Source organism: Jaculus jaculus, chromosome X, assembly GCF_020740685.1.
Source record: "Jaculus jaculus isolate mJacJac1 chromosome X, mJacJac1.mat.Y.cur, whole genome shotgun sequence".
In the NCBI taxonomy this organism is placed as follows: domain Eukaryota; kingdom Metazoa; phylum Chordata; class Mammalia; order Rodentia; family Dipodidae; genus Jaculus; species Jaculus jaculus.
In genome coordinates this window covers 43,053,910-43,074,344 of record NC_059125.1, presented here as the reverse complement: position 1 = coordinate 43,074,344, position 20,435 = coordinate 43,053,910, and the positions used below count along the sequence as shown (strand labels likewise).

Genomic DNA, 20,435 nt, shown 5'->3' with positions numbered 1-20,435 from the left:
AGCACCATCTTAACTGGAAGTCTTACTTTTCATGCAGAAATATTGTCTTGCATATATGTGCAGTTTGTGGTGCTCCATACTCTTGCCTACAGTGGTGGCCAGTGGAACAACGGGTATTCTGTTCCATTGCTATTGTGCTCAATCCTGTTTTTTTTGGGCGGGGCAGGGGTTGGAGGTAGGATCTCACTCTAGCTCAGGCTGACCTGGAATTCACTATGTAGTCTCAGGGTGGCATTGAAATCATGGCGATTCTCCTACATTTGCCTCCCAAGTGCTGGGATTAAAGGTATGTGCCACCTGCATGGGTGGCGTAGTTTTTTAATATTTGTGAGAGGCAGAGTGAGGGAGGGAGGGGTGGAGAGAATGAGTGCTCCAGGGCCTCCAGCCATTGCAAATTAACTGCAGATGAATGTACCACCTTTTGTGTATATGACTTTAAGTGGGTCCTGGGTCCTTTGGCTTTGCAGGCAAGTGCCTTAACCACTAAGGCATCTCTCCAGCCCCCAATCTTGTTTTTGAGCCAGTCTCTTTACTGATTCTGGGGTTCCAACAACTCTAATTTTTGTTTCCAGCTAATTTGCATTGGCAAAAGACTATTGCTCCAAAAGGTGGAGCACAGATACCTCAAGGTTGTTTTCTGACCTCCACATGCATGCATGCTCATAACTACCAACAAAATTCCAGCATTATTTTGAGATAAGATTTTATGTATGCCAGAATTTGCTATGTATCTGAGAATGACAGAAGGGATCCTGGCAGATGTGACTACAAAGTGGTAGCACAAGAAGATTTTTTGACAATGGTTCTGGTGGACAGTTACACAGAGCTACATGTGCAAAAAACTGCATAAAACACCACATACAAGTGCCAGTTAAGGTCTGCAAATTGTACTAATGGTAGTGTTCTGGTTTTGATTTTAAACCAGTTATGCCAAATAGTACAATGGGGGAATACAGGCGAAAGTCAAGACCAAACTGTATATCCATTCACAGAACATTATTCATGTCACTCACAAGTCACAATACCAACCTAAGATACTTCTAAGGGTAATCCAGGTGTAGTGGTACATGCCTTTAATCCCAGCACTGGGGAGGCAGAGGTAGGAGGATCATCATGAGTTTGAGGCCACCCTGAGACACACAGTGAATTCCAAGTCAGCCTGAGCTGGTGAAAGACTGTACCTCGAAAAACAAAAAAAACTTTAAAGGAAACTGGATGCTGGGTATGGTGGCCCATCCCTTTAGTCACAGCACTCTCTGAAGGTTGATACAGGGCTAGAGATCCTGGCTGAGAAATATCCTTAAAAAAAAAAAAAAGGAAATTGGCACCGGGCGTGGGGCACACCTTTAATCCCAGCATTCAGTAGGCCACCCTAAGGGGAAAAGAAATTGAGGACTTGGGCTTGGTCATTTCATGTACATTGTTTACCCACCAGTGGACATTTGCTTCCCTTTGGGGCTACCATAATGCCATTAACATTCCCATACAAAGTTGTACTTCAACTGAGTAAGATTCTAGGAGCAGAGTCATTGGTAACGGTTTAAAACATTCCTTGCTCTTGGAGTTTCAAAGGGGAAAGTGGAGGGAGGGAATTACCATGGGATATTGTTTACAATCATGGAAGTTAATTATAAAATAATAAAATTTCCTGGTTTTTTCTTATATAGTAAACATCTTCCCTGGACACAAAACACCCTTCTACAGTATAAATACAAAGCATGGTGATTATATAAAATAAGGTAAAGAAAGAAGCAGAGCACACTTCACATTCAGTATTGTATCCATTAGAATGAAATAGAAAAAGCCAAGGGTATTAAAGTTCTGTCTTCACTGAAACAAAACATGCATCCTAAAGAGTGGGGTCACTGTCAACACCAGTACACTAGCCTGTGGCCAATTCAGTCTTGGAGGATCTATTATAAAAACCATTTATTGTGGCTTGAAAGAAGGCTTAGAGCTTAAGGCACTTACCTGCAAAGCCAAAGGACCATGGTTCAATTCCCCAGGACCTACATAAGCCAGATGCATATGGAACATGCATCTAGAGTTCATTTGCAGTGGCTGGATGTGCTGGCATGCCCATTCTCTCTTAAATAATTATAAATAAATAAATACACACACACACACACACACATACATATTTATTAGATAGATAGATCACCTCATTGGTGAGGCATGGCAGTGCATGCCTTTAATCCCAGCACTCACTAGAGAAGCAGTGGTAGCATTGCTGAGTTACAGGCCAGGCTGGAACTACAAAGTGAGAATCCAGGTCAGCCTGGGCTGGTGCTAGTGAGACCTCACTTCAATCCCATACAAAAAACATTCCATTATGTTTCTCTCTCTAAAATACTTAGGACTGGTAAGATGACTCAGAATTTAAAAAGGACTTGCTTTGCTTGCAAAGACTTCCAACCCACTTTCAATTCCCCAGCCTTGCACATAATAGACAGGCATTCAATTGCAGCAGCAAGAAAGCCTGGAGCCAAAGTGTGCATGTGCATAACTGTAAATAAAGGGCTGGAGAAATGGCCAGGCAGGTTAATGTGCTTGCCTGCAAAAGCAAAAGGACTCAGGTTTGACTCACCAGGACCCACAGAAGCCAGATGCATAAAAGGAGGCACACACGCTTGGAGTTTGTTTGCACAGCCGAAGGCCCTGGTGCACCCATTCATTCTCTCCATATTTCTGTCTACCTGCCATTTCTCTCTCTCTGAAATAAAGTGGTATTTTAATCTCAATAAATGTGCAAATAAAAAAATACTCAGGGCACCAAAGTAATTCTAAGAGTCACCTCAAAACAACAACAACAAAAAAACCCACCTGCAATGAACAGCAATCAAATACACCATTTTACAATTCAGGCAAGAGCACAACTTTATTTTCACCTCTAAAAATAAACCACAATTAACAATAAAGGAGACTGTGCAGTTCAACTCTTTATTTTACTAAAATCAGAATATGCACAGCACATGCAGTGCTAGCATCTAAACTAATACAATAAGCAATTACTAAAGCTACAGTGACTTGAGGTTCAATCTTTACATTCAGCAAGTTTAAACCATTTTGAAACCTTACTTAATAACTGAAAATATTGCTTGCTGATAAACTTGCTCAAATGCTACCGCTGAATGTACAAGTCACTGATTATGCCAATACAACAAAGATAACCACATGTTTGAGGATTGCAATGTGCCAGACATTCACTGAAAAAAAATACACACAACTAAACAAAACTCACACAACAAACATCTGAGAATCTGGACACTCCATTTCAATGTTTTGAAGTGTTTTCATTAATATCTTAAGACAAGTGTATCAAAACCTTGGCATATTTTAATTTCAAGTCGCCAATTTTGTTTTTACTAACATCAGAAAGTTATGGCTACACTGCCAATGCCGGGTCTGCTTAATTTGACTTAAGAGTTTAATATGACTTAACATTAAAAGCTCACACTACCCCGAAATATATAATTTCACGCATACGGTGACATTCAACATTCAAGTGCCAGTGTTTTTGTACTGTCTTTTGGTCAAGTTTTCTTTAAACTTTCAAAGAATCACTTTTAGGCTTACAAAAATAAATATTTGTCAAAATGTTCAATAAATATTACATAAAACTAGCAGCAAAAAGTATCTAGAAATCTGTCGTGTGCAAAGTTTTCTTCTCAACTATCATTCCCATGGTCCCAAATAAATTTTAGAATCTAGTCCCATCCCCTTCCTAGACAAGCTGCGTTCAACAATCTCCAAGAGACAAAATAAGATTGGAAGTTTAAGGACACGTACACAAGACATATATATAAAATTCTCTGAATGTGCAATAAAAGAAGTACTTTGTAAAAAGTTATGGGCAAAATGTACAAGGGCCTAAACCTAGACTAATTGAAATAGCACCATAACAAATGACCTCAATACTGTCAAGTGCACCTACTTAATAAAAGTTTTAGAACAAGGCACAATACACTTGAAAATCTATTGCACTTTAGGAAATTTTTGCCATCTTCCTATGCCACTATAAAAAGATTGAGCGTTTTGATCACCGCATTCTGGCCACAAAATTAGCCCAGAATTCCAAGTGGCAGAGGCATTTTAGTGGTGGACAATGCTCATCTTTGGCCAGATTTAGCATAAACAGACTATAAATACAATGGAAACCTATGCAACTAAAACTGACTAAACTGCACTGTAGAGCAGAATTGACACCTTGTGCAGTTATGTACATATTTCCAACCTGTGTGATCTCAAAGATTTCAGTTTGTTACTCTTCTGGAGCCATTTTTACAAAGTCTATAGTAAGCCAGTTTAACATCTCAACGCAGCTTGAACAGAGTAATGTGAATCGGCATTTAAAATAAAGCCTGCTGCATAATTCTTCCTGTTCATCCCCTCTTGACCAAAAAACATCAACACTAGCATGCGTTATTAGACCAAAAATCATCCAGGGCCCTAATGAGGGCTGGTCATTGCTGTGGTCAGCCATTCTACCATTTCAATTTCTTTTATGGCAGGCATTTAAAAAGTCTAAGTAGATGAATTCTCCTAAAAACCTATTTCAAGTTATCAGACCTTTAAACTTTCCCTGTAATCATATGCCCACATTTGGCTAGCTCATCATTAATGATCTGCCTCAACATTGAAAGAGAATTGCTGTATTTACTTGCATTAACTTTGAAAACAGTGCTTTGAATGTATGCATGTATTCATACATCACCTCATCATGACTGGAATGGCTTGTTTAAAGACTATCAGGTTCTAAATACCTATGCAGGATAGAGTGAGCAAATCAGAACTTTAATACAGTTTGCCACATTAGAAACTAATTCCATTAATATGCTTCAAGACGTTTGTTGTTTGTTTTCCCTCAATCTGCAAGTATCAAAAAGCCCTAATGCAGGCTACCACTTAAGTTTTTTCCTTATAATATTTATGGATGAATCATGATTCCTGTTAAGTTGTATCACACCTGTGTGCCAAGGTTTGATTTTAGCCCAAGTTCAGTAAATTTATTTTGTCAAAACAATTGGTATCTTGAGCATTACTGAGCCAACAGGACATCAAAATAAAAAGTTGTCTAAAGTTAAAGGCACAGTACATTAACAAACAAATGATCCTCAGTCACAAAATTATAAATGCAGTTTGGGATGGGGATAGGCGGGAGGGGAGTTAATCCAAACTACAGCAATGAAGTCTTCAAACCACCTTCAGAACAGGGCTGCTGATTGTTTCATCTTTGCTTGTGACCTTGAGCTCCCTTAAAAAAAAAATTTCAGTGGAGAATCACAGCTGGTAATGTACTGCGAGTTCTTGAAGCTACACAAGGTATAGTCTGGCTAAGTTACATGTGGTTTCCATATTAGCTTGTTTGGCAGGGTGACCTACTATAAAGCAGGCTCAGTTACCCCACCAGTCAACCCCTTGGGAGTTATAATTTCCTCCATATCCATCACTGTTGTAAAAACCTCCATAGCCACCTAATGGGAGATTGAAAAGAGAAAGAGAAATTAATTAAGCCATCCATTGTTAGAAACAACCAAGTCTTTCAAACATTTTAACATTACAAAAAGTAATCTACTGAACTCGGGCTATGGCCCCATGTGTTCTGAAAAGACTAAAGGGCCTTTTAAAATTATGAGTAAAAATCATTACTACTTAGGCTGGGTGTGATGGTACACACCTCTAACCCTAGCACTAAGGAAGGTGAAGGAGGAGGATTGCTGTGAGTTCAAGGCTAGCCTTGACCTCAGGTGCACCTCAGGTCAACCTGGACTAGAGTGAGACCCTGCCTCAAAACAAAACGAAGTAATCACTTACCTCCACCAAATCCTCTGCTGCTGCCATGGCCACCACCTCCACCACTGCGGCTACTGCTTGTGCGGCTGCCGCTGAAACTGGAACTGCTGGAGCCACTACTTTGTCGATAGTCTCTGGCACCAAACCCTCCACTAAATCTGCTGCTACAAGGAGAAAAAACATGTTAATTGACATGAAGATGAATGATTCAATAACTCATTTCCTGTTCAAGTGCTTCCCAATGATCAATTTCTGATTTTCCCATTCATAAATTCCTCATCCAGCTATGTTTTCCCCAATTGTGGTTTCAAAGAACTTAGCAATGAAGGGCTGTAAGTTACTTGTCTATAGCAAATAGCACTAGAAACACTAAATATGCCTCATTAGCGTCTATATATACACCATATACCCCTCACCTTTTGGAACGCCCACGGCTGCTACCCTTGTAGTGGTGTTCAAAAGCCATGCTTTCTAACCAAGGCGGCACTTCTTGTTTTGCTTCAACAAGAAGATCTAGTAGATCCTTAGTAATATTTGCGTTTCTGTCATTAAAGAATGAGGTGGCAAGACCTAAAACAATTCCAAAAATAAAATTAATGAATAAAGGTCTTCTTTCCTAAACAGTGTATTATAGCTAATAAAAAATTACAACCTGGGCTGGTGAAATGAACCTGGAGTGCATTTTCAGAGGCAATAGGCCCTGACACAAACACACACACACACATGCAAATAAAAAATAAAAAGAATTGCAACCTATAACTCAAAATGCTTTGTATAAAACCTAACTGAAGCCGGGTGTGGTGGTGCACACCTTTAAGCCCAGCACCCAGGAGGCCAAAGTAGGAGGGTCACTGTAAATCCAAAGCAGCCTGGGCTAGAGTGAAACCCTACAAACAAACAACAGTAACAAACAAAATAAACCTAAATGAATTCCTTGAAAACTGGGATTCTACCTATCTAGGATCTTATGAACTTTTTTGACCTGTATATCACAATAAAAAAAGTAACCAAACACCTACCAAGATTTCCTACACGTCCTGTACGGCCAATGCGATGGACATATTCTTCAATGTCACTAGGCAAGTCAAAATTGATAACATGTTTCACATTTGAAATATCCAAACCTCTTGCCGCTACCTGGAAAACAACTTTTGTTAAACACAGCCCACTAAAAAGTATTTAGACAGAGTAAACTTGAGTGAAAATGAAATAGTATTATACATACTGCCGTAGCCACTAGAATTGGGCTTTTTCCTGAGCGGAATTGGTGAAGAGCCTCTTCTCTATCTCTCTGAGAGCGATCTCCATGGATACTGGTACAAGCATATCCTTCACGGTATAAGAATTCCTCCAGAGAATCAGCACCCTTTTTGGTCTCCACAAATACTAGGGTGAGTGAATTCTTACCTAAATTTGAATTAGACGTTTTGGTCACTATTAGTAGCTTACTTCTCTTCACACTTAAACATGCCAAGCTAGGTGTGGTGGTGCACGCCTTTAATGCCAGCACTTGGGAGGCAGAGGTAGGAGGATCACTGTGAGTTCAAGGCCACCCTGAGACTAGTGAATTCCAGGTCAGCTTGAACTAGAGTGAAACTGTACCTCAAAAAAGAAAAAATGCCAAGAGACAATTGAAAGAGACTGCTGATAGGAAAATAATGGTGATCCAAATGGATTCTCACTACATAAGCCCCAACGCTAAAAAATTCTTCATGAGGGCTGAAGAGATGGCTTGGCGGGTAAGTGCTTGCCTGTGAAGCCTAAGGACCCCGGTTCGAGGCTCGGTTCCCCAGGTCCCACGTTAGCCAGATGCACAAGGGGGCGCACGCGTCTGGAGTTCGTTTGCAGAGGCTGGAAGCCCTGGCGTGCCCATTCTCTCTCTCTCCCTCTGTCTTTCTCTCTGTGTCTGTCACTCTCAAATAAATAAATAAATAAATTTAAAAAAAAATTCTTCATGATTTACCTGTTGCATTTAGGAGGTCAAGCAGAAATGACCGTTTGTCTCCATCCTCCACCCAAACTACTTTCTGTGTGATGTTCTCAGAAGTAGACCCAACTCTTCCTACAGCCAGAAAAATATACTCATCCAAGAAATCACGGGCCAGCATCTGAAGGAGAAAAAAAAAATTAAGTATCTACTGAGATAAGTAAATTTCTAAATACACAAAAGCCAGACTATGTAATACCTGTATTTCCTTAGGAAAAGTAGCACTAAACATCATAGTGTGACGAACACCTTTTGGAGGCATAGTATCTTGTTCAACTATTCTGCGTATCTGAGGTTCAAATCCCATATCCAACATGCGATCAGCTTCATCTAATACCAAGTATCTGACATAAAAAAAAAAAGTTAAGAATTTAAGATTAAAAGAAAAGGTCACCTAGTGACATTAGTTCTGACTTCTTCATCTGGACATTGTCATCTCAGCCTCTACTAAATTGTTAACATATTTTTCAATGAACAAACTTTAAAGTTAAAAGACATTTAAATCATCACCTTTCAATCTTTAAATTTAGTGACAAATACTAAAAAGACTTTAAAAATAGTGATAATTCATGGCCACCAATTAAAAAAAAAAATCTAACACCCCATACATTTAATTTTTTTTCTTACTTGCAGAAGTCTAATCCAATCTTTCCTCTTTCCATCATGTCCACTAGACGTCCAGGAGTAGCTACTAACAAGTGACAGCCACGTTCTAAATCTCGTATCTGCTGACCAATATCAGCACCCCCATAAACTACGCAAGGACGAACTCTAGATCGGTACGAGAACTATAGACAAAGAAATTCCAATCAGCTTCAAGATTCAGGCTTTTATATGGTTATAAACTTTCATTAAAATCATTGAAAAAGCTACTAATCACTGAAACACATACTTACTTTTCTAGCTTCCTCATAAATCTGCACTGCCAACTCTCTTGTGGGTGCCAGTACCAGAGAGATTGGGTATTGTTTGCGACGCCCATACCTTCCATTTTCCTAATAGAAGTTAAATGACATATTAAAAGCTTATCCCCAAATTTCCTTTTGTAGCTTATATTACATCAGAAAATTTTATCAAATGTTAGCATCATTTTGAAGACTTTCAACAACCTCATACAAGTCCAACAATTTCCCATTTTATAGTGAAATATTGAACTGGGTGTTCAGTGGTACAACATGTGCCTAGCATGAACAAGGCCCCTGGCTCCATTCAAAGCAATGTGGGAAAGTGGGGGAAAATTACCTTCATGGCTCTCAAAGCCTCTCCTGGACCATCAGTATAAATCTGACTCAAAATGGGCAAAAGAAATGCTGCAGTTTTCCCAGAGCCTATAAAAGAGAGAATACACATCAACTCAGCCACCACGAAAAGGGGGGGGGGGGGGGGGCTTATTACCTTAGAATCAATGTTGGTAGCTAGTTAATAATTAAAACAAGAGTCACCAAATTAAGTCTAAAATTTATTTTAAAAATTATTTATAGGGGCTGGAGAGATGGCTTAGCGGTTAAGCGCTTGCCTGTGAAGCCTAAGGACCCCGGTTCGAGGCTCGGTTCCCCAGGTCCCACGTTAGCCAGATGCACAAGGGGGCGCACGCGTCTGGAGTTCGTTTGCAGAGGCTGGAAGCCCTGGCGCGCCCATTCTCTCTCACTCCCTCTATCTGTCTTTCTCTCTGTGTCTGTCGCTCTCAAATAAATAAATAAATTTTAAAAAAACTTTAAAAATTATTTATAGGGGTGAAGAGATGGCTTGGCGGTTGGGGCACTTGCCTGCTGATCCTAAGGACCAAGATTCAATTCCCCAGTACCCATTTAAGCCAGATGCACATGGTGGCACATGCATCTGGAGTTCATCTGCAGTAGGCTAGAAGTGCTGGTGCACCCATTCTCTTTCTGTCTCTCTATCTGATTCTCTCTCTCAATAATAAAAAAAAAGTATTTTAAAACTCATTCATAGAATACAGCTATGCTCTATTAACTTATGTATCACCTATGGCTTCTTTCACACCAAAGAGCAGAATCATGTACTTCTAGGAATTGCATGGCCCACAAAACCCACAACTATTTATTATCCACTTCTTTGCCATTTATCAAATGAGCTTACCTGTTTGGGCACAAGCCATCAAGTCTCTTTTCTCTTTGATAATAGGAATAGCATGCTTCTGCACTGGAGTTGGGCGAGTATAACGAGTAAGCTCAATGTTTCCCATAATAATTTCTCCCATCTCAACATCACTGAACTGTCAAGAAATTAAACAGGGTTAAGTATAAATAAATGTCATCTGCAGCTATCCTGCTTAGTACTAATTCAATAACCAACTAGCAAATCTTTTAACTTAGACTGTAAGTAAAATTATGTTGTATTTTGAGAAAAAGCACCTTCCAGATGTCATTGAAGGGTCAAGTTTTATGTTTAACCCATTTTGTATTTCAGATAATAAATTATTTATAACAATGACAATAACCAATCCCTCCCTTTCCACATACTGATGTACAGCTATAATATTTACACCTCCATCTTTCTCCAAAAGGCAAAGCAGAAATACTTACACTTTCAATATGTGGAGGACAGTTGCTCCCTGTTGCCTCAACTGGAATGTCATCATACTTCTCAAAGTTAATCCCAGTGTTTCCTCCAGAAAAGAGTTCCCTGAAATAAAAAGATTGTTATTTGTGCCATACTAGCAAATACGGCTTCATCACAATTAGTATATATTTCAAAAACTCACTGCTCCAAGCGTTCACTTGGTGGGAGTGGTTTTGACCAGTCATCTTCATCTGATTTGTCACACCAGCGACTGTTTCCACCTCTTTCAAATTTGCCAAAGCCACTTCTATCTCCACGGCTGCCAATGCCATCATAGTCGCTCCGTCCACGATCATCAAATCTGGACATGACATGCCAATTAAGCAGAATCATTAACATTTAACTGTCATTAAATTACATCACAACTCCAGAAGGCTATCTGTAGTTAAGTGGAATCAATCATTACAACTACCTACAATGTTAACAGCCAAATGCTGATTTATTCCTATTTGATAAATGAGACTCACTAATTACCAAAACCGTCCTTTCTATTTCTATATTCACACAACCCAAACAGGGCAGAAAGACCAACATTAAGACCCTAGTTTCATGGGCTGGAGAGAATGGCTTAGCAATTAAGGTACATGCCTACAAAGCCTAAAGACCCATGTTTGACTCTCCAGATTCCAAATAAGCCAGATGCACAAAGTTAAAGCAAGGGCAAGGTCATACACTATCACTAGGTGGCACAAGTGTCTGAGTTCAATTGCAGTGGCTGAGGCCCTAGCATGCCAATTCTCATTCTCTAAAATTAAAAAAAAATTAAAAAGAACCTAGTTTATGTACTGAAAGTTGACATATAGCCCATACCATCCAAGTGTTTGTCCAAATACATTTAATAAGAAAAAAGAAAACACCCAAATATCAATTGTTTAGGTTATAAGAGGATGCCACTTAAAAAAAAAAAGACAATTTATCTGTGTGACAGCTTTTAGATAAAAAGTTTAAAAAAATCCTTACCTGAAAAGATGGTTTTAGTTTTAGGCCTGTTTGCGAAAAATCTGGACACAGGACTAACCACAGCTATTAGGCGCATGGGGTCAGTTCACCACACTTGTGTAATCAAAAATATAAGGTTTAAAAAATTGTCATAACAGAGTCCACAAAATCTCAAGCAAGTTATGCCACTCACTAGTACTACTTAGTAGTATTTCTCTTTTAAATAGCCAATATAAAACTAAGGAAATAGAAAGCTGATTTCATATTCACATTTCATCTAATTTCTACAAGTTTAATCTTACAGCTAAGAAAATGTAATGATCAAGTAGATAATAAGTCAGGACAAGGATTTATCAAATTAAAAGCTTATTCTCAAAAATGCTATTGTACACATATAAACTGAATCACTAACCTTCCCCTTGATCCACTTCCCCGATCACTGAAGAAACTAGATTTTCCTCTTGAGTCACTACGGGATCCAAAACTGCTGTATGCATCCTTATCCTTACTAGAGCTCCACCCTGCACTATCTTTGTCGTAGAAGCCTAAAAATCAGAGTAAACAAAAGAGAATCCAACATACTGCAAATTATCATACACTAAGGTATTATCTTAATCTTTCTGAATTTAAAGCCCCCACTGATTATTTCATCTCTTGGTTCAAGGGCCAATTGAAATACAAATCATAGCTTGAGAACCAACTGGTTAGTTATAGCAGCACTCAAAACTTTAAATCCCCAGCCAGGTGCAGTGGCACAGGTCTTTAATCCCAGCATTTGGGAGGCAGAGGCTGTGAGTTTAAAGGCCTGAGACTACATAGTGAGCGTGACCCTACCTCAAAAACAAACCAGGTGTGTTGGCGCACACCTTTAATCCCAGCAGAGGTGGGAAGATCCCTGTGAGTTCAAGGCCATCCTGAGACTCCACTGTGAATTCCAGGTCAACCTGGGCTAGAGTGAGACCCTACCTCAAAAAAAAAAAGCACTTTAGATCCCCAATTATCTCCACTAGAAAATACTGTAAGGAAAAATTAAAACAATCTGACAGACTACGAATGTTCTGAATGACTGCTGTCTCAAAAAGAAAACCAAAGTGGTAACATGTCTTTGTCAATGACTGTTGCTTGTCAAATAGTATTTTAATTTCCATTCATTTCACAGGTGTGAATGAACTTATAAGGAAACATGCCATTGTTTCAATTTTTAAAATAAATGGTAGTTATGTATTCATTTACACATTCTTAGCATGTCAAAATAATTTGGTATATCATCTTACAATTCTAATAGCAAAAAAAAATGAGACTATTCCTTTGTACACATGAATCACGTTGAAATATTCATTTCAATGTTTAAAAAAAATCAATCCCAGTAGAAATAGGAGTACATTATTTACAGGTTTCCCCAAGTTACTTTGTTTTCCATTCATTGTCTTTGGCCAATTAATTTCTGCAGGAAGCAAAACAGACATACCAAACTGGTATTAAGGACTCACCTTTAGTAGCTTCTCTGTTCCTTAAGTGGGGAGGGATGTACCGTCCTTCTAAAATAAAGTAATATAAAGTTAATGAGAGAAACCACAGTCTTAAAGCTTTCTAATCAATTTTTCTGTTATAAAACTGGGCATGCCAGCACTCATGAGGCTTAAGGTAGAAGGACTGCAGTGAGTTTAAGACCAATCTGGGCTTATTATAAAGCCAGTCTAACCGGGCGTGGTGGTGCACGCCTTTAATCCCAGCACTGGGAAGGCAGTGGTAGAAGGATCGCCCTGAGTTCAAGACCACCCTGAGACTACATACATAGTGAATTCCAGATCAGCATGGGCTATAGTGAGACCCTACCTCAAAAAAGGGAAAAAAATAAAAAAGCCAATCTAGACTCTAGAGTGAGAATTGTCTCAAAAAAAAAAAAAAAGATCCTACAAAAACTTAAAACTAAACAAAAAACCCCACAGGTTGAAGAGATGGTTCAGCAATTTAGATGCTTTCCCACAAAGCCTAACAACCCAGATTTGATTCCCCAGTACCCACGTAAAGACAGATGCACAAAGTGGCATATGCCTCCTGTCTGTGTCTCTTCCATCTTTCTGCTTATATAAAAACATATTTTTAAAACCCCAGTATGTCAATAATCCACCAATTGACTGTATTTAAGTAGTTATTAGTGATATTTAACTTCACTTAAAAGATGGATTGCTGGGCTGGGAAGGTGGCTCTGCAGTTAAATACAACTGCTTGCAAAGCCTACCAGCCAAGTTTCAATTCTCCAGTGAGACACACAAAACAGGACATGAATCTACAGTTCATGTGCAGCAGCAAGAGACCCTAGTGCATCCATATTTTCTCTCTAATTATTTTCAAAACAGATTGCTATGATTTTAAGAAAATTATCTATAGGAACACTTCAGCAGTATTACTTTAACAGCCTAAAAAACCACCATGCACTAAACCATACTTGGCCACCACTTAGTGGCTTTTGTTTCTTTGCCACTAAATTCCAAAACATATAATACACAAGGACCCAGGTTCAATTCCCTAGGACCCATGTTAGCCAAATGCACAAGAGGGTGCATGCATCTGGTTTGTTTGCAGTGGCTGGAGGCCCTGGAGTGCCCATTCTCTCTCTCCCTCTTTCTCTCTCTCTATATTTTTTAAAAAAGACAACAAAAAAAGATTAAAAAAAAAAAACGGCCGGGCGTGGTGGCGCACACCTAATCCCAGCACTCGGGAGGCAGAGGTGGGAGGATCATCGAGAGTTCGAGGCCACCCTGAGACTACATAGTTAATTCCAGGTCAGCCTGGACCAGAGTGAGACCCTACCTCGAAAAACCAAAAAAAAAAAAAAAAAAAAACAACACTGCAAGAGATTTCCAAGGAAATGGGAGTTTTGGGGCTTGCAGAATTAAATGAATGCCTATTTAGTATGCAACTGGGAATACAGCCTAGATAATGCAAAGTCAGCTTGCCTTATTATAAGTACAATTTGCATCCTGAATTAAATATTTAAAAGATTCCAATAAATATGATCAACTGAGGGCTGTAGAGATGGCTTAGCAGTTAAGGTGCATGCCTGCTAAGCCTAAGGACCCAGGTTCGATTCTCCAGGGCCCACATAAGTCAGATGTACACGGTGGCCCATACATCTGGAGTTCATTTGCAGTGGCTAGAAGCCCTGATGCACCCATTCTCTCTAACAAATAAAAATATTTAAAAATATGATCAACTAAAAAGATTCTTGGGCTGGGGAGATGACCCAGCAGTTAAGGGTACCTGCTTACAAAGCCTGCAAAGCTTGGGTTCCATTCCCAGTAATCATGCAAAGCCAAATGCCCAAATTAGAGCATCCACCTGGAGTTCATCTGCAGAGGAAATGGACATTCATATTCTCTTACAAATAAATTAAAATATTTTAAAAAATAAGGGCTGAAGAGATGGCTTAGTGGTAAGCGCTTGCCTGTGAGGTCTAAGGAACCCCCTTCAAGGCTTGATTCCCCAGTACCTACATAAGCCAGATGCACAAGGTGACACATGCATCTGGAGTTCAACTGCAGTGGCTGGAAGCCCTGGTGCACTATTCTCTCTGCCTCTTTCTCTGTCACTCTCAAATAAATAAGCAAACAAACAAAAAATTTAAAATATTAAAAATAAAAAGATTTTCCACATGGCAAGTAACATGCAATCTGAAAAATCAATGTAAACTTGTGCCCACTGAAGTACTTGCTTTAAAATGCCTATATACTCTTTAATAGTTTGTAAGAGACCTTCAACTGTAGTCTTCCAAATAAGCTACCTTATTTGCTCTATCAATACTTTTCTTGCTTAAAAAAAAAAAAAAAACTGACCCAATTTCAATCATGCAGAAGACCCTCATGAATATGTACAAGTTTTGTTTGCTGTATCTGCTAGAATATAATTTTTTTTTCCTTATGGAACTCAGGGCCAGGCAAGCAATACATCACTGACTTATTCCCACCACCCCAAAATCAGTAAAATCTTGTTCTACTAGTAAATCTCCTGTTTTTCATGAAAAAGAAATGATGAAAATGAACATCCCCTTTTACTATACTAATTCTAATTGTAACTGGACTCAGGATACATGGTGCTCAAACTCTTCTAATTTGTGTATTGTATAACATTCATTTTAATGGTTACCTTTTACTCAAAAGAACCAACTTGTCCTCTCTATTGGGATTCATCTTAAAGTACTACATAATGAAGGGAAAATTCTTAAGTTTCAGTTTATTACTTTAAAGTGCTGAGCAATGAACCCAGAACCTTGGGCACACTAGCAAGTACTTTACCACAGAGCTACACATACCCCAAGCCTTAAGTTCTTAAATTTTACTTGTATATAGGTTCAAGGTGGCCTCGAACTCATGGCAATCCTCCTACCTCTACCTCTCAAGTGCTGGGATTAAAAAATGTGTGCTGTTGGCATCACTTGTTTTTTTGACACATGGTCTCATGTACCTTAGGCTGGCTTGGAACTCACTACATTTTGAAAGATAACCCTGAATTCCCAACCCTCCTTACTCTACCTCCCATGTGCTGGTACTGTTACAGGCATGTGCTACAATACCCAACTTTAAATTTCAAAAATCTAAGGAAATATAACAGTATGAAGTTCTAATATAGTCAATAAATCCATAAAATGTTTTACTTACTGCTTGCTGTACTTCCTCCAGTCTGGTTATCTGAAGAGTTCAGGTCTAGGCCAGCAAACTAGAGAAGAATCAAGACCAGGTTAGCAATCCCAATGCTGAAATATGCTAAGAAAACTAACCCTGTATGTGCCCTTTAGCATCCACTAGCATCACATTCAAATAAATTGTCTGGCCTATCACACAGAGCACGACAGGAAAGCAAAGACTATGGCCAAGAATGCATTGAAGCGCTAAGGAAACTCAAAAAATAGTTTCATTTGTAGTTAGGGCAAAACAAGTTAACACACCAAGATAGTGGCCCTTCTTATCCAACAGGAACTGAATTTAAGTTTCCATTAGTTATTCAAAAATGAGTTTTGTAATCCCAACAATCAGGACGGTAAACCAGGAGGATCAAGAGGTCAAGGTAGCAAAACAAAATTGTTTTAAAAAGGGGCTGGGGCTCGTAGAGAGCTTGCCTAATGCCTGTAATCTCAGGAGGATCAATAGCTCAACGTCATCCTTAGCTACATAAGGAAGTGGAGGACAAGCCTGGGCTACTTCAGGCCCTGTATCAAGAAGAAAAAGGAAAAATGTGGACAAATTTTAACTTAACCATTCTTTAGCTTCCATATCCCCAAATAAGTCCAGATATTATTAATTATGGTACCACTGTGAACTAATTCCTAGTAATACATACGTATTTTTCCATCTTAATAGTAAAATGCACAAATGGTTCAATGTTTTTAAAGAGTAAACATTTTACTGCCTTTAATCTTAATTTGTATCCATTCCGTTCCTTACACTTTGCCTCAAAATTATGAGTTATCTACCTTCATGATTTAACCTAGAAGTACTTACAAGGGTAATATTTATGCAACTAAAAAATATTTCAACTTTTCAAATAAACCAGGAAAATCCCACGTCACGTGTATGCATGATATGTTAAACTACACCCATTACTTCCCCAACTACCAATATTCATTATTGGTGTCACTGAAAGTTGGAAGCAGATGCTATGAAAGCAAATAACGATGAGGGCAAGACTTCATTTCCTTTAGCAAAGATATTGTAACATCTTTCTCAGCTTCATTTATTAAAGCATCACAGAAGCAAGGTTTCGTTTCACACTGCTTTGCAGGACATGGCAACATGAATCCAAGAAGCAACTGCAAATGCCTCACTGAATTCACAGATTATCCCAATTTTCTCAGTGATTTGCTTGCTTGTCGCCAATTCTTACCAAAACGTTAATCATCTCCTTAATGACCCCGAATGCCTCATTTTTTTTTGTAGTTTAAATTTTAAATTTGTAATGTTTTAAATGGCATCATTTTATGAAAAATGTTAAAACTGGGGAGAGCCTACGTGTGCCTTGGGAAAAATCAGGTTCTCTTTTTTCTCTTTTTTTTTGGGGGGGGGTGTTGGAGGTATTGTCTCGCGCTAGCCCAGGCTGGCATGGAATTCGCTAAGTAGTCTCACTCTGGCTTCGAACTCACGGAAACCTCTGCTGGGATTGAAGGCGTGTGCCACCAGGCCCGGCTCAAAAATTAGGTTTTGTTTTCGGTCTATACATGGAAGATTTCAGATAAATAACTGGCTCATTGACCGGGAAGGAGGCATTCTTATTTCTAAAAACAGAATGCAGACTGTTGCAGAACAAGATAGTGTTTCAGAATTTCCTTCACAAATGGCAACAAGTCACAACAAAATTGCTTCTTTCTTTATCAGGGTTCCCCCCCCATCTTGGTAGTGAAACCCTGCTTACTTCACCACCCGAGATCTATTTGCCATACAGAAAGCCAAGCTCTCCGTGAACTCGCCAGTTGCCATAGCTTCAGAGCGAGAAGCCGCTGCCGCTGCCGCCGCCGCCGAGGTCGAGCGCAGCGCCACCGCGCACGCAGCAGCCTGCTCCCCTCCCCCTCCGCCCAGAATTTTCTGCGTCACAAAACTTTCCACTCCGGAAACGCAGCCTCCCCTGCCGCGGCGGGCCTGCGACAACCCTAAGGAAACCGGGCTGTGGTGCAAAGAGCCCGCGGAAGGAACCCCGGGGAGGACCGAAATGTCCCCGGTCTAGCCTACCTTTCATCCGGGTCGTAGGCGGCCCGGAGCCCGAGTCGCCCGGCCCCTTTCCCAGCCACAGCGCCGCCCAACCATCACCCGGCACCACACAAAGGAGGCCACCGCCATTACCTCGAACGAAAGCCCCCTCCCACATTCCCGCGCTGCGGTCCTCCTCACGCCATTCCCAGGTGCCGCTGGGTCTCCGAGGGGGAAATCCAGGCAGCATAAACACAAAGGGGACCAAATCCCTCCAGAGTCGAAGCCAAAAGGGGCCTCCATTCGCTCGCCGCCACGCTGCGCACCTCCTCCTCCACCTCCCCCTCCGAGTCACTAATCAGTCAGGTTTCTCACGCGCGGGCGCGTCCCCGAGAATGCGCGCGCACCCCTCCCCCTCCCCCTCCGCTCGGCAGCGCACGCACACACAAAAGCCGCCATTGTGATCAGCCCGGGGACAATACCGTGAGCCAAGCCGGGGCCGGGTAAGAGGGATGATCACCACTAGCACACCCGCGGCCATCCTGTTCCTCCACAGCCTGGAGGAACTACCACTTTCCAGCCTCCAGACGGCCAGGAAAACGTAAACTAAGATGGGAACTTAGCGCTGCGCCACAAGCCACGGTACGTCACGAGAGAGCAATCATGAGGCAGCCAGTTCAGTCCATTCTTCCCAGCTCACCTGCTGGTCCAGCCCGAGCGCATTTTCCACTGCCACATGACTCATCCCTGAAGAGTACCGAGAAATCGGAGTCTTCCGCTGCTGAGTGAATGCTGGCTACACCGCAAAGGCCCTCTCACGGGAGAACTGCGGCTTTGGAGCGCACTGCGCGGCCACGGATTTTATATACCCACTCGAAAGATTGCTACGTCAGCACGCACAACGTCCTCCCTCCCTCTCCTTGCCACTCGCCCACTGCCGTTATGACTTTCTGCCTAGCTAGTGCGCGCTCCTCGTCCCACCTCGCGAGGTTTCCTAGCCAGTCCCGCCTCTCCTTCGACGTCGTACCTTGAGAACTGCAAACATCAAATGCTGGTCTTTTTCACACGAGCTTCGCTTCCCGTTTTCCCTTTGGTCTCGAGATCTCACGGAACTCGTCGTCTCGGTCTGTCCTCCAGCAATGAGGCATTAAAATTCACCTAAGCCTCTTTGCTCCCCTTTCCTACTGCTATGACGCCAGATTTTCGTTTTTCCTTTCTTGGTAGTGCTGTTTCGTCCCTTTCTGTACCTAGGCTTAACAGTGGATGTGGTGGGCTTTTGTGGCCTAAATACAGCATGCCAATGCAGGAGTGAGTGAGGCGCATGAACTCGACAGGGTGGCAGGTCACGTGATCGCAGGTGGCGCGCGCAGTGGCCATTTTGTGGAACTGGGAATGACAAGAGGGGAGAAAGGAAGGGGGAGGGGGAAAATCAGGAGGATAAAGGGAGAAACGGAGGAAGGTGGGATGGGGTGACTGGGGTGAGGTTAGGGGAGGAGTAAAGGGGACCCTCCAGTGGCCGGATGCTGCCCATCGCTGTTTCCCAGGTAGTGATGAAGTCCTCCTCATTGCCCGCTATGTAGGAACAATGAGACGATCACGCGCTGCTCTGGAGCCTATGTAAAGGCACCCTCCCCGGATCCCAAACATCCGCCAGTATGTGTGTAACTTTAGGCCCTTAGTGCCCTTGTGCGTTCAGAGCTAAGGGCTGCCTGCGCTGCAGGGACTCTGAGAATTTCGAACTGGGGGAGGGATCCAAGAGCGTTGCCAGGTTGTAACCTGCGCCTCTGGGAGGAGCTGAGACTTACTGACCTGGGCTTGGGTAACCCTCCACGCCAATGCAGTTGATGGGGAATGAGCGGAAACCGGTTGTCTGCCATCAGAGGGACCTCTTCTTTTGGCCCTCTCTTAGGTAGATCATCCCTAGGCCCACCCTCAATACTAGATCCTTTAGTAGAAAAAAAGACGTAGGGCTCCTCAACCTTAAGAGAGTGGTCACACATACATTGTTCTTAAAAATTACTCTTCCCCTCTGACCCTCAGTCTAACCATATGCAGGGGTTTATGCTATCCCCCAAGGGGGCTTCTGCTATCAGAATTCAAATAGTCGCTTCTCATCACATAACTTACCATTTTAAAATTGAAACTGAAATTGTAACAAGGAATAATAAAGTACAATCCCCAGACAAGCTGCTTTAATCACTTGTAGTCTCAAAATTGATCATCCATAAGAGTCCACTAGACTACACAATCTTGTAAAGAACCCAACTCCTTTGTTTGACAAGTTTTGGGGGGTTTGGGGGGAATTTGAGACAGGGTCACATCCTGTAGTCCAAGCTAGCCTCAAAATCACATCAGTCTTCCTGTCTTAGTCTCCCTAGTGCTGAGATAACAGGCATGAGCCACCAAAACTGTTATAACAATTATTTTGTTTTGCTTTGTTTTTCCCCCTTTGTGAA

At 41.2% G+C, this 20,435-nt stretch overlaps 1 protein-coding gene across 4 annotated transcripts; it reads right to left on the bottom strand.

The window, feature by feature from the left end:
* Positions 1-2,921: 2,921 nt before the first annotated feature.
* Ddx3x (DEAD-box helicase 3 X-linked) lies at positions 2,922-18,836 on the bottom strand. 4 transcript variants are annotated; one of them, XM_004665751.3, is made up of 17 exons: positions 18,680-18,836; positions 15,961-16,018; positions 12,793-12,840; positions 11,715-11,847; positions 10,506-10,664; positions 10,327-10,426; positions 9,881-10,016; positions 9,023-9,108; positions 8,677-8,775; positions 8,408-8,568; positions 7,980-8,124; positions 7,757-7,901; positions 7,019-7,200; positions 6,813-6,930; positions 6,210-6,363; positions 5,815-5,957; positions 2,922-5,474 (listed from the first exon to the last, which is right to left on the bottom strand). In XM_004665751.3, the coding sequence occupies exons 1-17, from the start codon at positions 18,722-18,724 to the stop codon at positions 5,395-5,397; spliced, it is 1,992 nt and encodes a 663-aa protein (XP_004665808.1). In that variant the 5' UTR covers positions 18,725-18,836; the 3' UTR covers positions 2,922-5,394. The 4 variants fall into 4 exon arrangements, with proteins under 4 accessions (XP_004665808.1, XP_004665809.1, XP_044996061.1 ...); XM_004665752.3 differs by having other exon boundaries at positions 5,815-5,954; XM_045140126.1 differs by lacking the exon at positions 18,680-18,836 and adding an exon at positions 18,133-18,298 and having other exon boundaries at positions 5,815-5,954.
* Positions 18,837-20,435: the final 1,599 nt, after the last annotated feature.

Coding starts and splice junctions, on each gene's coding strand:
- Ddx3x (XM_045140125.1), bottom strand. CDS start 18,282: ATGGAGGCCCCTTTTGGCTTCGACTCTGGAGGGATTTGGTCCCCTTTG. Junction 11,848..12,792: donor GAACAGAGAAGCTACTAAAG/GTGAGTCCTTAA, acceptor TCTGATTTTTAG/GCTTCTACGACAAAGATAGT. Junction 9,109..9,880: donor GATGGCTTGTGCCCAAACAG/GTAAGCTCATTT, acceptor TCTCTTTTATAG/GCTCTGGGAAAACTGCAGCA.